Below are 14102 nucleotides of genomic sequence, written 5' to 3'. Positions count from 1 at the left end.
CTCCAGTATATCTTCCCAGGCTCTTCTCCCACATGGTGCCACATTGTTATCTCCACTACCGAGTGTTAGTCACTAGTTTCAGGTCTTGCTGGTCTAGTTAATTCTGAGAACTGTCTTGTGTTGCTTCCAGACATGAACTGTTTTTTTCCTCCCTGGGCCTCAGGATCTCTTGCCTGCTTGCTGCTGGCCTCCTATCCCCGTGCATCCTCAGTCGCCACAGCCACTCACCTCGTCCAGTCATCCACCATCACCCTTGAGCCTCAGCCAACCACCGTATCCTCTCCTCCCACCACCCATCAGTCCTTGTTGTCCTGCAATAAGCCTCCTTCAATTTATGGACATCTGTGTCAGTGTCCTGTGTTTGAGTTCACCCTTGTGACAATGATTATCTAGCATAGCAAGGCACAAGTTGCTTCTCAGCTTTCCATGAGATACACACGAGCATGAATGTATGGATGGATGGAAATGTTATTAATACGATTAAGTGTTTGTGTGGGAAAGCAATGCAACCATCTCTGATTACGGATTACGGAGTTGGTCTAAAAAACAGCTGCAGGGATCCGCAAACACTGCATGTGGGACAATCACACCTTTACAGACATGACTAAAAACGGTTGTGCTTTAATTGATTACACAATAAAACATCAATTATGAATGTCCAGCATTTACAAAGTAATAAAAAATAGGCACATACTGTATTTATATAACTAGGGCAGAGAAATACTAGGAGCCTGAAATAAATGCATGTGCTTTGCATATATGATCTCTCTCTCTCTCTGTCTCTCTCTTTCTCATATCAACCAGAAGAAAATAAAAATATCAAGGGTGTCATCTACTGGCCATTTGAAAACTCGTCATATGTAAATGTTGCAAAAGATGAGAATTGACAGTTGTTTTAATCGCTACACAATACTGAAAGTCAAAGGCAAGAACTCATTGATTATCATGGCACAAGTGTGACCTTAACTCAACTTAAATCCATCAGTAAGACACAACAACACTTCTGCTGAGGGCATTTTAAAAACAGTGACATCACAGGACTGAGCAGATTCAGATCAAGTTAAGAAAGTTATTTGGCAGCAATCAGATGACATTATCTGACCATACATGTAATAGTTCAGTATGGGAGCAGTAAAATGTTATACGGAGGGTCTATTGAGAGACACTGAAATCATGAACAATATAGTACACACCCAAAGAGCTGATATGAAATGCAAATTTCCTATTTCTTGGGAACTCAGAGGTTCCACCAAAGTTCACTGGTGATTTTTTTTGTTTCAAGCTGAGGTTAGCAATTTCCCCCAGACTCATTGTGTTCCTGTGAAGTATTGCCGGTGTGGCATTTGCCTTGGCCATGGAACATCAGAGTTGGAGCAGTCATGATCTCGCACCTCTGAGGACCAAGAATGCCACAGAACACATGTCCTTTCACAAGGTGGCTCCTGTCAGCGCATCTTCCTGGCACCTCGCTTGTTATCCAGAGTGCGACATGGGAGATCTCCTTTGAGCCATTGAGTTTCTGGCCTTTCAGCGTCTGTCAGCTGGGCACCTGGCCTCAGATGCTCAGAGGGAGATCGGAGCGGAGCTCATCACAGCCTTGGGGATAACATGACAGAATGTCATGGGCAGGCAAGGGATCGTGTTATTGTCATAATGAGAAGTTGGCTTTTGCTTCCAGCTTTGGCGTAGCTGTACAGAAATTTTAACCTGAGTTCAGGCCATGTGACAATTCTGAAGAAATGTAAAACCTTTAATTTTTAACATTATGGTCAAAATGCCACCACGGGGATTTGTGTCTGATTCGTCAGCTCATCTTTATTCCTCTTAAAGATGTTATTTTCAGGTTCTTCTTCTTTATCTGCATTAGTTTGTCCTACTTCTGGCCCAATCACAGAAATGCCTCCCTCAGATGAGGTCCTGCTCTTAACACTGTGCGTCCCCTCTCGGGTCATTGTTGGCTTGCCTAGGACACTTCTCAGCTGCTCCCAGAAAAACACCTGGTGGTCGACCTGCTGGGGCCACTCCAGGTACGTCTTGTTACTGAGCATCTTCTTGAGCTTGCAGTACTTGCTTGGCAAAGAGCTTGGATCCATGGGCTCCTTCACCACTAGTATGACGTCACTGAAGGTCTTTCCCATTGCTCTCTGCTGAGCAAAGTACAGCTCATAATTGCACCACTCGCTGTTAACAAAGTGCTGGGAGAGAACAAATATTACCTGGATCGAGACAAAATAGAAAAGGAAAAGAAATTATGGATTACAATTATACTGTAATATTTTCTTCCACATTGGCTATCATGAGCTATGGGTAGTGTATTCTAGCAACTCCATTGTATTTTACTCGCAGATCAGTCTGGTAACGTGTGTCAGAGAAAATTTGGAGAAGTTTACCAAGTGACCGAACCAATCAGCGTTGATTTTGAGGCGTATTTAAGTGTGATGAAACGAGAAAAGACTGTTCTGTGTAAACAACATGGCAGCTTCGGCGGCTGAGATGAGCGCAGCTATGGAGCAATTTAGGTTTTCACCGGATTATGTTTGTTTTTGATGTATCACAAATGTTTCTAATCAAAGCCTGAATTATGGATAGTTTAAACACACATGGGGCTTTTTTTTTTACCAGGATACTTCTGTTTGTGTGAAACCAAAAGTCAACATTGACTTATTTTAACTTGCTGATTTTAATTCAGGTTTGTGTCATGGCAGCGTGGGCACTGTTTTCGGATTAGGCCAGTCTCCATAGTGGAATTCCTAGAGGAAAGGAGAAGGACCCACATGACATTAGCACTCACCTGGATTAAAATGAAGTATCCCTTTCAGGTATGTAACAAACATAATAATAATTCTAAACCAAACCATGATCTTTTCCTAACCAAGTAGTTTTGTTTCAATTCAAAATGGTAACCACATTTTAAAACTGTAACCGTTTCACAATGTGGGCCTTTCACTAATATGAGGACATGTTATCAGGGGGGAAATATGTTTCCCTAAAAAACAAATTCAAGAATGCTGTTTAGTTATATGGGAATGTCAATTCAGAGAATGGGTTGTGTATTCTGGCTTGTACAGGTCTATTAAAAAACTACATTTTAGTACCTTACGGCTACTTTCAATGTTGTCAATGATGTTATCGATGATCCACCTTCCTGGCGTGAAGTCCCTCTCATGAATGCACAGACGATATGAGTTCTTGTTGTTCTCCAAACAGGGCAAGAGCTGGTCCCTCACCCAGTCTGCATCAGAGTGGCTGTAGGATATGAAGGCATGATATGTAAAAGTATTTGATTCCCCTGCTGCCTTTTCCTTGTGAGCTCTGTATTTGGCCCTGATGATCTGATACGTGGCTTTAGTGTACCACGGGAGGTCAAACATATAGCAAATCAGCATAAGTATCAAGATCACTGCTGCAGTGGTCACAACACAGATGATGACAACTAGTCTGATATCACATGCTACTCTACCTGGGAGGAATTTGGAAATGACTGTGTTGAGCAAGGCCTCTGGGTGGTAACACCTGTAGTTCCAAGGCCAGTCAGTGAGGTTAACCTTTCCTTTTGAGATTGTGTCCTGGACGAAAGCATGGAGCTCACAAGTGCAATGGTAAGGATTGTTCCCTGCCCTCAGGTGAGACAGTTGAGGCATGTCCTGGAAGGATGCCTTGCTAATGAGACCAAATGAATTCCCATCCAAAGCTAGTGACTGCAGTGACGGACTTCTCCACTTAGATGGGATGAACTTGATTTTATTCCCACTTAGCAGGAGCATTTTCAGATTGGTAGCTTTCTCAAAGTACGTCATGTCCAGCTGGTCCAGGTCACAGTAGGACAGGTCCAAGTAGTGCACTGTGGTGGGCAGACAACGGAGGGATTCACTCACGAATGGATTATGGTGAGCGATAAGCCGAGTGATATTCTTTTGCCAAACACAGTTCTGACTGTTGTCAGCAGATCCCAGTTTGTTGTTGCTAAAATCCAACACCTGCAGCTGCTGGAACTCCCGTGTCAGAGACGACAAGTCTTTTAAACTGGTCAAGTCATTGGAGTTCATTTTAAAGGTGTGGAGATTTGGCATGGCACCCTTGTAATTACATCCCTGATTGAAGATATACTCATTCTGTAGTCTATTATTGGAGACATCCAGTATCTCCACACCTTCCATCTCTACCCAGGCATCACAAGGCACAGAGTTAAAGTACACGTGCTGAATCGACAGTTCCTTAACTTTGTTGAACCAGGTGAAGCGCCAGTCGAATCGCAGCACGTCAGGATTGCTGATATACCTACAAGAAAAAAGAGATTTGTAATGTTCTGTGTGTCCAAATGAAAAGCAAATACTCAGTCCCCCAAGGAGTCTGGTCAGAGATGTATAGACTGGGGCTGAATACGAAGTTTACTTCAACCCCTTGCACTATCGTTGCAAAAGGACAAAGGCTACTACAAGCTTTTCTGAATTATTTTATGCAGTTTGTAAAATTGCCAAACATTGTCTGTACTGAGTACTATGTAAGCTTACAGTCTATAAACCAAACCAGAGATGATTGTTAAACTTCTCATAAACCATATTCTGAGACACCACGGGGCAGTGAGATGCTACGACATTCAAGTGCAAACAAACTAATTATATTTCACAGTGGCACGTGATGCCCAAAAATGACAAGATACTCACCAAAGATCCAACTTATCCAGTGTCAGGTCTGTGATGCTGGAACCTGCTCCGCTATCAACAAAGGTAGGTGAACGGGCAAAGTCGATGTACTGAAGTCTCAACCTTTTGATACGCGCAATGTGTATGTTCACTAAAGCCATCCTGAGGAGATTCTCATTGAACTTGCCTCTGTGGAAGATGAGCTGATGGGCTGTGATGTCTTTCAAACCCTTGAAAATGTCCTCCTCTCCCATGTAATACATGAATTCAAAGAGGTTGCGGAACTGGATGACGCTGAATGTCTTGTTAGCAAGGTCCCTTAGCATGTGAGGGAGTGCAGTTGGCCGTTGATCTATGGCCATATCAAAGCCCATCTGCTTTGACTGGATGACTTCTAAACTTCCAGGCTCGTAGTAACTTAGATTGGAGGAACATTTGATAGCAAAGCCTTGTAACCTGATGTTCTTCAGTGGCTGAAAGTCAGCTTTCTTTAGACCCATCACCAAAGGGCCACCCATGGACAGAACTTGGAGTTTGACAAATTTGGAGAAGCTATCAACCAACATGGCATGTCTGTAAAGGTTATTGGACATGTAGAGCTTTTTCAAATTCAGAAGAGGAGTCAAAGCTGTTGCCGGAATTTCCTGCAGGGAGTTATTGAAGATGTCAAGATGCTCCAGTAGCATGTTGTTTTTAAAGGCATCACTGTCAATGTGTGAAATGTTATTGTACTGCAGCTGAAGTATGCGAAGCTCAGGGAGGCGGAGGAAGTCGTCAGCATGGACAGCTTGAAGCTTATTGTAGGAGAGATCTATGTCTTCCAGTGTGGATGGAAATTGTCTCCATGGGACACTGTTGAGCTGTCTTCCCAGACAGTCTGCAGAGCGGCCAGAGTTGTAGATGAGACAGGGTCCCACTTCAGAGTTAGTGGTGGTGGGCGAAGATGGAGTCGGGGATGTGAGTGCTCCAAGAAGGAGAGCACTAAAACCGATGAATCTCCAAATCATCATGACAGACTGTAAAAAAACAAGAAGAGATTAAAAGTTACCATTGTATTCTTTATTCCAATGAAGAAGTGGCAAAACATTGCTTTGTCGATAGCAGCTGTTTATTCTTTGATGGAAAAATGTCGACATATATGTGAGAACTCTGGCTGTATTAATGTTTCATTGTTAGTGCATGTTGAGGAGTCGGCAGGGGAGTCTGCGATTGCTATGGGAAAAGACGAAATAACTTACTATGTTTTCTAAATATATCACCATGACAACTGTAACTGTTCACCTGCCCTCAGAGCGTGTTGAGGCAGTGAGTCTAGTGTCAAGTGTACTATATGCTCTCTTCTTGTGAGAGCATTTGTTTGAAATATTAGTACTTTGTCTGTACGTTTTTTTCTTTTTGTGAAACTCCTCACTTTTCTTTCATTCATTCAAGAAGGAAGCTACTCTCCACTCTTCTACTCTTAGCTTTTTTTAATCTTTCTTTCTCTTATTTCTGTGCCTTTTCATGCTTGTTACTGTCTTTCATTCTCTCTTCATTCTATGCTTCTATGTTTTTTTCTACTTAGTTCAACTCATCATTAAGCATGACAAAACCCCAAAATAAAAGACAGTGAAGTGAAACACTGCTCCTCTTCACAATTAGCACTTTTACTCTGGATAATTGTTTACTTTTTCCTGTTAAGTAAAAATGGCTGCCATTGCATCGTCATATACATATACAGTAATTAAGTATATTGGGTCTGAGTGCTTCCTCCACAACTGTCTCTCCATGCCACACACACAAACACACACACCTTGATTTCGGCTGTCACTGCAAGTAGATTGCAGATTAAATAGATAAAATGCATTATCTTTTTTTTGTCCTGTGAGGAGGAAAGTCATACTTTCAAAGAATCCCCCTAGAGCTAAATATAGCATTGAAAGACAGCAGAGAATTTAAGATGAAAGAGGCATGATGTGACAGAGGAAAGAATCAAATCTTAATCTCAATGTATCTGCAAGATCTTTGATGTATTTTCCATCATTCCCCATTAAATCAAAAATGTAACTTTTGAATCCCCTGACATTTAGTGTGTTCTGCAGAGTAAATGACGCACAAGAGACAACAACATCACTCTACCTACATCTGCATCATTATATTCTCTCAGGCACTGAATCTCCAGTGTAAAAAAACTCTAGGCTTATCCATATAAAATAGACATATAATAGCACTCGCAGCAATATGCACTGCACAGTACTTACCCTCCTGCGAACAGTTTCCTGCTTCAGGCTGTTAACGCAGCCTCTTTCCAGCCCCCCTCTCCTAAGGCTTTATTGATATTGCTGGTCCAAGGCTACACACTGTTTTGACCCTCACATGGAGGAGCCGTCAAGCTTTATAAACCCCGCTCAACAAACAGTGTTTAGTAGTGTTATCTAGTTCAGAAGTGACGTGACTAAAATAAACATTTATGTCCGTGTAGATATGGGCGGTGTTGGAAGATATTGTTTCCCTATTTATTTAAGGTAATCTGTGACAGTTTGGACAATCGCTGGAATAAACCAGAGAGGGGGTCAATAAATTTGATCAATCTTGGATTTGAGTGAAGCTTTTCCAGAGTTGATTAATTATAACATAACCCAATGTGAGCAGTATTATGGTGATAAAACCCATGTTAGATACATAGATATACTTGTTTATTGCAGGCATTTTCAGCCATGTGAGTAATAAGGAATGAGATGATATATTAACTCTCCAAAGGGTTTTTATGATTTCATCTTCAGCCAATCGCTCCTCACTCCTCTCAGGTCATGAGTGAATGACTCATTGCTAACAGGTTCTTCTAGATAAAACAGCAAATGGCAGATTGTAATCTTTGAATGAATTAATGCCACCCTTTGTTTACTGTGTGTCAACAGTCTTCCTTCCTTGACATATAAAATGTGTCTGGGTGAGAAAACAGCAGCCGTGATGCTGCTTCAATAAGGAAACCACAAATGCTCCGCGGCTTTCTAATCTAGTCAACAGTGAACAGCTGTTCCTGGAAATTGACAGCAGATTAGATTGAAATCAATAATATTGACTTAGTGAAACAATGCACATAAAAACCGTGTTGTAAAATATTGTTGTGATATCACCCGGCAATAACAAAGCTTAATCAATATTTTTGTCTTTTGTCTTTGTTCACGTTCGATTCAGACAAATCATGATTTATCTGAAAATAAGTTGAAATATTCAAGTAACTGGTGGCTGCAATGGCAACATTATCAAGGAGAGTACCTCCAACCATCAAGGTCTGAAGACAGAAAGCGAGGTAAATGCCATCCATTCTTTCTTTTCTCTGTTTACGACCTTCTAGTCATGGCAACCTTAAAAAAAAATAAAAGCTGCCTTAGGTGAATTCCTTCCTTTCATGGGTCAAGGGAGGTCTACCGAACCTGAGTTTCAATGTTTTGTGTATATGACCTTCAGTTTGATATTAACCTGCCTGGCAGGTTCTGATGGAGAGAATTTAATGGTTGATTCATTTAAGTGCTGTTTCCTGATCCGTGGTGCGTGCAGCCTTATCTGTATCTGTAAAAGGAATGTGCACAAATATGCTGGCAATGTTGCAGGCTGTTCTTTATTTCATTCTTGAGTGTTATTCACTGCAGCATCAGAGGTGACGTGTGTTGCAATCACTTCATCGTCAACACACACTTAATTATAAAGGCTTTAAGGTTACTGGGTCATAGTAATCTAAAACACCTGTGCGGCTCATTCTGTATGTACACAAAAAACATATGGCCTTTTTCCTGGTCAATATTTTCTAACGTGCAGTTTGGTCCACTTCCAGGTTCATATAGTATGAGCTGAAAACCCGGAGAGCATGACGGAAAATACTTGTTTACTCTGCACCCGAGAGATAGCTTTTAGAAATCCTGTGACGTTTAAATTCTATAGACTGACACTGCGTGGAAACAATGACATTGTTCATCTGTAGACACAGTCGAATAGGTGTTGCAAGACAGGTATGTAAATTGACTCTTAATCTTCCTGAGTCAGCCGTGTGTGGAGAGTAAACAACACAACTGGAAATGTTTCAGCCGGTGACACTCAAACCACAAAAAGTGACAACTTATGAAGATGAACTATCTTATATCACTCAACCAAAATCGTTAGCAAGCCGCTCCCTGGAGCAAACAGGAAACTACTGATGATGGACGGTTTCATTAAAAAAAAAAGGATCCAAATCAGTGCAGCAGAACCAGAGATAACCAGTTTTATTCCATGTGTTCTGAGTCCTTGTCAAAAACCTGGCACCAACATTACCCAAAATGCAACACAACCACCTCCAAGAGTTGGGTTAGAGGGTTGGTTGTGTTATGCTAGTAGTGGTTGATGTAGCTTCGAGCAGAGATGAGCAGCAGGCTAAAGAGGTCTGGTCAACTCAGTACCTCCAACTCCAGATTTGAATTTACAAACTTGTCATCTTCAGCCTCAACTGACAAGTGATCACTTGAAATTATGTATCAGACCAGGCTGTTCACCTTCACTGTTTTTGCATATACTCTAATGATGAAAAATTATGCACTGTTATTTGTGTGTAATCCCCATATTTGTTCCTGCCGAAATGACATCTGTGAATCAAGCAAAGAAGGAAATCAGGCGACGTAGTAAAAGAACACTAAAATCTTAGGAGAGTTGAGGAGGTGTATGGGTCCAAATGCATACACTGCCGGGAGATGGGTGTTCTTGTCCCAGAAGTACTAGGCCAAACCATGACCTTTTTAGTAACCATGTTAGGGATCGACCTATATGTATTTTTTACCAATACGGACTGACGATTTTTCTTGAGCTGATTGGAGCAGATAGTACTTTTGCTTCCTCAGTTTACATCATAAAAATTACACAATGATAATAACAAATGTTACCAGTCTCAACTTAAAAAAAAGGAACATTTATTGAACTTAAAAATGGCGTCTCCATCAACACGGGGCAGCACACTGGCGAATGGAGCAGCCTGCATTGGCTGATGCCGATAAATGTATAAAACGCCAATGTCTGCCGATAATATTCGCCAGCCAATGTATCGGTCTAGTACAATCCAAAGGAAGTTGTTTTGATGCCTTACCCTAACCGATGCCTTCTGTTGCTGAAACCTAACCCTTACGGTCCACTTCCACTCACCCTTAATAGAACGTCGTATTTTCCGAATATATCGTAAGAACTGTTGTGCATAACTTTTAGACATTCATGAGCCTAGCTACAATATAGACAAATGAATGAAATGACAATAATCAAACTAAATGTCTATATTTAAACTCATAGGAGTAAAGGAGCAAAGTCAAACAATAATGCTCTATTGTGTAACTGTGTGGTCCATAGCAACCCAATGCAATGTACACACTGCATTCTAGGTTCCATAGTGTGAGGTGGTAGTCCCGCACTAAATTAGCAACCAGACTATGAAAGAAAGAAAGACAGAAACAATAAATGGCTCTATCATTGATTAAACTATGATATCTCTGTGATATGCCGTGCCTGGCGTCATCCGCTGAGAGCAAAGCTCTATTACTTGGTGATATTTACCCAGCAGTCAATAGTCAGTGGCAAACAGCTCTTTCATTGACATGTGTTGGCAGCGCTGTGCCCGATGCCTCGATACGACACACTCATTTGGTAGACTTGTTTCACTGCTGATTGTGTCACGCACAAACACAGCTGTACTCCTGCGAAGAACATTCTGCTCCCAGCTCGTCATCTTCCAAAGCGATAAACACTCCACATGTTTATGTGCTGGGGTTGCTCATGTTATACATAGTACAAGTGCTTTTTCCTTTGCAAAATCATTTTCGAACTCGCACCCGGAGGTATCTAACCACACAGATGTTGTTGGTGTTTGTTGTTGTTTGGTATAACCATCTCTGAGATCATATGTTTCTGTCGTATGGGGACCTGCTGCCATCCCCATATGAAATTAATTTAATTTCTGCTGCACAAAGCATTGATGTCTATCAATTAAAAAGAAAACAAAAACTAAACAGCTTGTCGTGTCCCCATTACTCCAGACAGGACAGGTCATACTGTCAATAGTAGATAACCTTCAGATATCAAAACTATCTGCATGGCTAGATGCTACAAGGGAAACATGAAAACAAGTGTTGGTGATCCCTAAACTTTCCCAATGCAGAGTTTTTATTACAAATGCTAACAATGTCCATCCACCCTTTAACCGGGTTTGGAAGAGAGAGGGCAGAAAAAAAAGTGACAAGTGAAAGCACGAAAGGTGAAATCAAATTAATGTTGTCAAAACACTTTCATTTCTGCATCGTTGGAGCTGCCAAAACAAGCAAGTTAAGTCACAGCAACAGTCTGTCTTTGTTACAGCAGATATTTGGCTTCGTCATAGAAGGAAAAACACATGAACACAATAGACAAAATATTTTTCTCAACACAGATACGTACATGACACGTGAAGCAGATGTGACTAATACTATGACTTCCTTTAGCTTCTATTTGGTTATTTCAGTGCCAGGGCTCTGGAGCTGCACATGCTGGCTTATGATTACTCCTTATTATGAAACACAGCCATTGCTAATGTACTAGTTTCCCCGGGGCATTTCCTGCTATGACAAGTCAAAATATCCACTGTGAGAAAAGGCTATTACATGAGGCATCTTGTGTTTTCTTTCAAACTTAATGGCTTTTTTCAGTTGTTAATAGGAATTGTACATTATGTAACATTATTAAGACCACATCTATAGTGCATTATGAGGGTATTCAAGGTGCATTATGGTGCATTTTTAATGCTTCATGACAATACTCAATGCCTTCTGATGCACCATATCAACAGTCACAAAACATTATCAATGTTAATAATTAATTATAAGTTAAAGAGTCTTATAGATGCTCTTGATTAGTTATAAACTAGAGGTTGACTGACGGGCTGTAGGGAGGACTGAGATGACACGACACTGTGCAACATGAAATTGTTTGAGAAAGATCTAAGAGGGCAAACAGAAGCAAGGATCCGGTGACTTCAGAATACTAACATACCCCAAGAAACCACTGAAGTCTTAACGTGTGCTCACTCTCAATTACAAAAAAATCTAAATCAGAAAAGTTTTTTTCCCAAACAAAATGATGCAAAATATCTATGCATTACAATTTTGCAAAGAACAATCCACAAACACTCAGCTAGGCAGTAACAGCTGTGCAAGAGTGCCTGTAATTAGCTTATTTACCATAAGAGCTTCACAGGTGCCAACACTTAAGCAGGCTGATTGCCTGAGGTGATGGGTATGTTAACAGATAAGAAGACTTTTGTAAGTCTGTCTTTCAATTATTACAACAAACCCCAGACTAAACCACTAATTAAAAGACTAATTGAAATTTTGACTTGCGAGATCAAAGCTCAGGGAATCGCCAACTATTGTAATGTATTCTGTTGGGAACATGAATGTCTGAACCAATTTTCCTGGAAATCTATTTACCATATGTCAAGATATTTCACAGAAGAGCAAAGTGAACTGACAACTGAGCAGCACCCAACCTTCTATAGTGCAACTTAAAGGACAAAATAGAACCATACTTAATCATAGCCTATGTCTTCATTAAAATTTCTCATTCAATGGATGTGACATAAATTGCTAGTGGGTAAAGAACATGAAAGAGCCTCAGTCAGCCCCCAGTTACTCTGGTGGAGCTGCTCAAAGGCTTATCTCTATAAACAGATTCTGTGTGTGAAAGCAGAACGCGTAGGCAATGGGAAAAGATTTGGGAAGTTGAAATAGTCTGGTGTCTATGTGTAGGCAGAGTGACATTTACCAATCATGTTTGAGCATGCTTTTGTTGCATGCAGGTAAACAGTCTTCGCGGAGAGCAAATAAGGTGTAACGCATAGGCTGTCATGCAATCACAGAACCCACAGGCTATTGTCTGATAACGATTTAGCTTTTCATTGTTATTATTAATATATCTGTTTCTATTAGGAACGACTACTACTTCTACTACTACTACTAACTACTTTGCACAGCTTCAATTTTCTTCTCTTTTCAAAGAAGTGGACTGTTAAAAGACATGTGGGGAGTGAACAACTGGTCGTTTTGGCTGGAATATCTTATCATCTGTAATAATCAATGTCATCAGCAAAGAGGCGAAGCCTTTGATCGTGACATACTTGCCAAACCAGGATAGTTGTGCTGACAGACAACAGGTAAACTGATAACAGTTTTTTTTATTTGACAGTCATGTTTAGTAGTTAATACACAGTCCAAACTACAAACACTAAAATCCCAACACGATAACACAGTGTACTCTAAAACATGCAGGGATGAAACACATAAGATCGTGTGTGACGGATTTCTGGCCAGTGATGACTGATGAATGAGTCTGATTTGTCTGTGCCAGTGCTTTATCATCGCTAAATATAAAACCCCTCATAACTTTGTGATTCACTTTAGTACAATTAAAGTGTGACGTTTGTGTGATCCACTGCAGATAGTAACTATATACTACACTGCAAAAAATATGACTAGAATCATTTGTATAGTATGAGTCAAAACAACAAGTTTGGAACAGTTTGGAAATAATTCTTTCAACTCACCTTGAGATGGGTGGTCAGATTTGACTTCTACGCAGCACATTTAAACCTGAGCTGTGTGTTACACGCTTGGTGAGAAGTGACTCAACTCTGGATGAGTGAGCCTGTGGCAACTCTGTCAGTTCGGTTATTTCTCCCACTCTCTGTCTGCCTCTCTCCCTCCCTCTCTCTTCAATGTGCATGTGTATATATTTGCGTGTGTGCGCATGCTGCAGTATGTGTAAAATGTCAGGGGAAGATTTTGCTCTGCCTCAGAAGCTCCACTATTTTTTTAATCTGACTTTTCCAGCTTGACTGAAAAACAGACTTTTAAGAAAATAAGAGAAAAACTGTCACTACATTCAGAACTGTTATTAACATTATTGCAGCCTTTATGCAGATATACTTGGTTTAATTCGTCAAAGTTTTTAAATATATATTTCTGCCTTCAATTTAATTTGTGGTGCTCAAAATATGAACAATTGGCGTAGAAAAAAATATCTGACTGGTGGGGGTAAAATTAATTATACAGCAGTAGAAAAGAACAGTACAAAGATTTGACAGTGATGTCCAGTGTGTCGTCCTTTTAACAGCATTTCTAACCTAACTGCTCACTCAAAACCGCCTGGAAAACACAAGGTGCGTCGTTCAGGCGCTACTTCATTCCAGCGCACAGCTGTCACACCCTGAAAAATAGGTGCTTGCGTCAGAATAACAACTCATGTTTGATTGTCCTTTTGTGTGTGACCCTAGAAACAATGAATTCGAGGACGTATACATTGCCCTAATTGGGGATTAGGGATTACATGACGTAGATTTAGCCAGTAGAGTTTTTTCAGTTGTAAATTAAAACTAGGAGCCTTTGGGAACAGCTAATATGTAACGATTGTGCTTGGATTAGATTAAAGAAAATCTCC

At 40.6% G+C, this 14102-nt stretch overlaps 1 protein-coding gene across 1 annotated transcript; it reads right to left on the bottom strand.

Annotated features, from left to right (window-relative positions):
* Positions 1–664: 664 nt before the first annotated feature.
* On the bottom strand, positions 665–13335 carry tlr18 (toll-like receptor 18). Its single transcript, XM_083919157.1, has 4 exons — positions 13210–13335; positions 4665–5659; positions 3096–4278; positions 665–2216 (listed from the first exon to the last, which is right to left on the bottom strand). Exons 2-4 carry the CDS (start codon positions 5651–5653, stop codon positions 1770–1772), a joined length of 2619 nt encoding a protein of 872 aa, XP_083775283.1. The 5' UTR covers positions 5654–5659; positions 13210–13335; the 3' UTR covers positions 665–1769.
* Between the last annotated feature and the right edge of the window lie 767 nt (positions 13336–14102).

This window comes from Echiichthys vipera, assembly GCF_963691815.1.
Source record: "Echiichthys vipera genome assembly, chromosome: 8".
Lineage (NCBI taxonomy): Eukaryota > Metazoa > Chordata > Actinopteri > Perciformes > Trachinidae > Echiichthys > Echiichthys vipera.
Note: the sequence above shows the minus strand (reverse complement) of the source record. Positions and strands in the feature narration are given on the sequence as shown.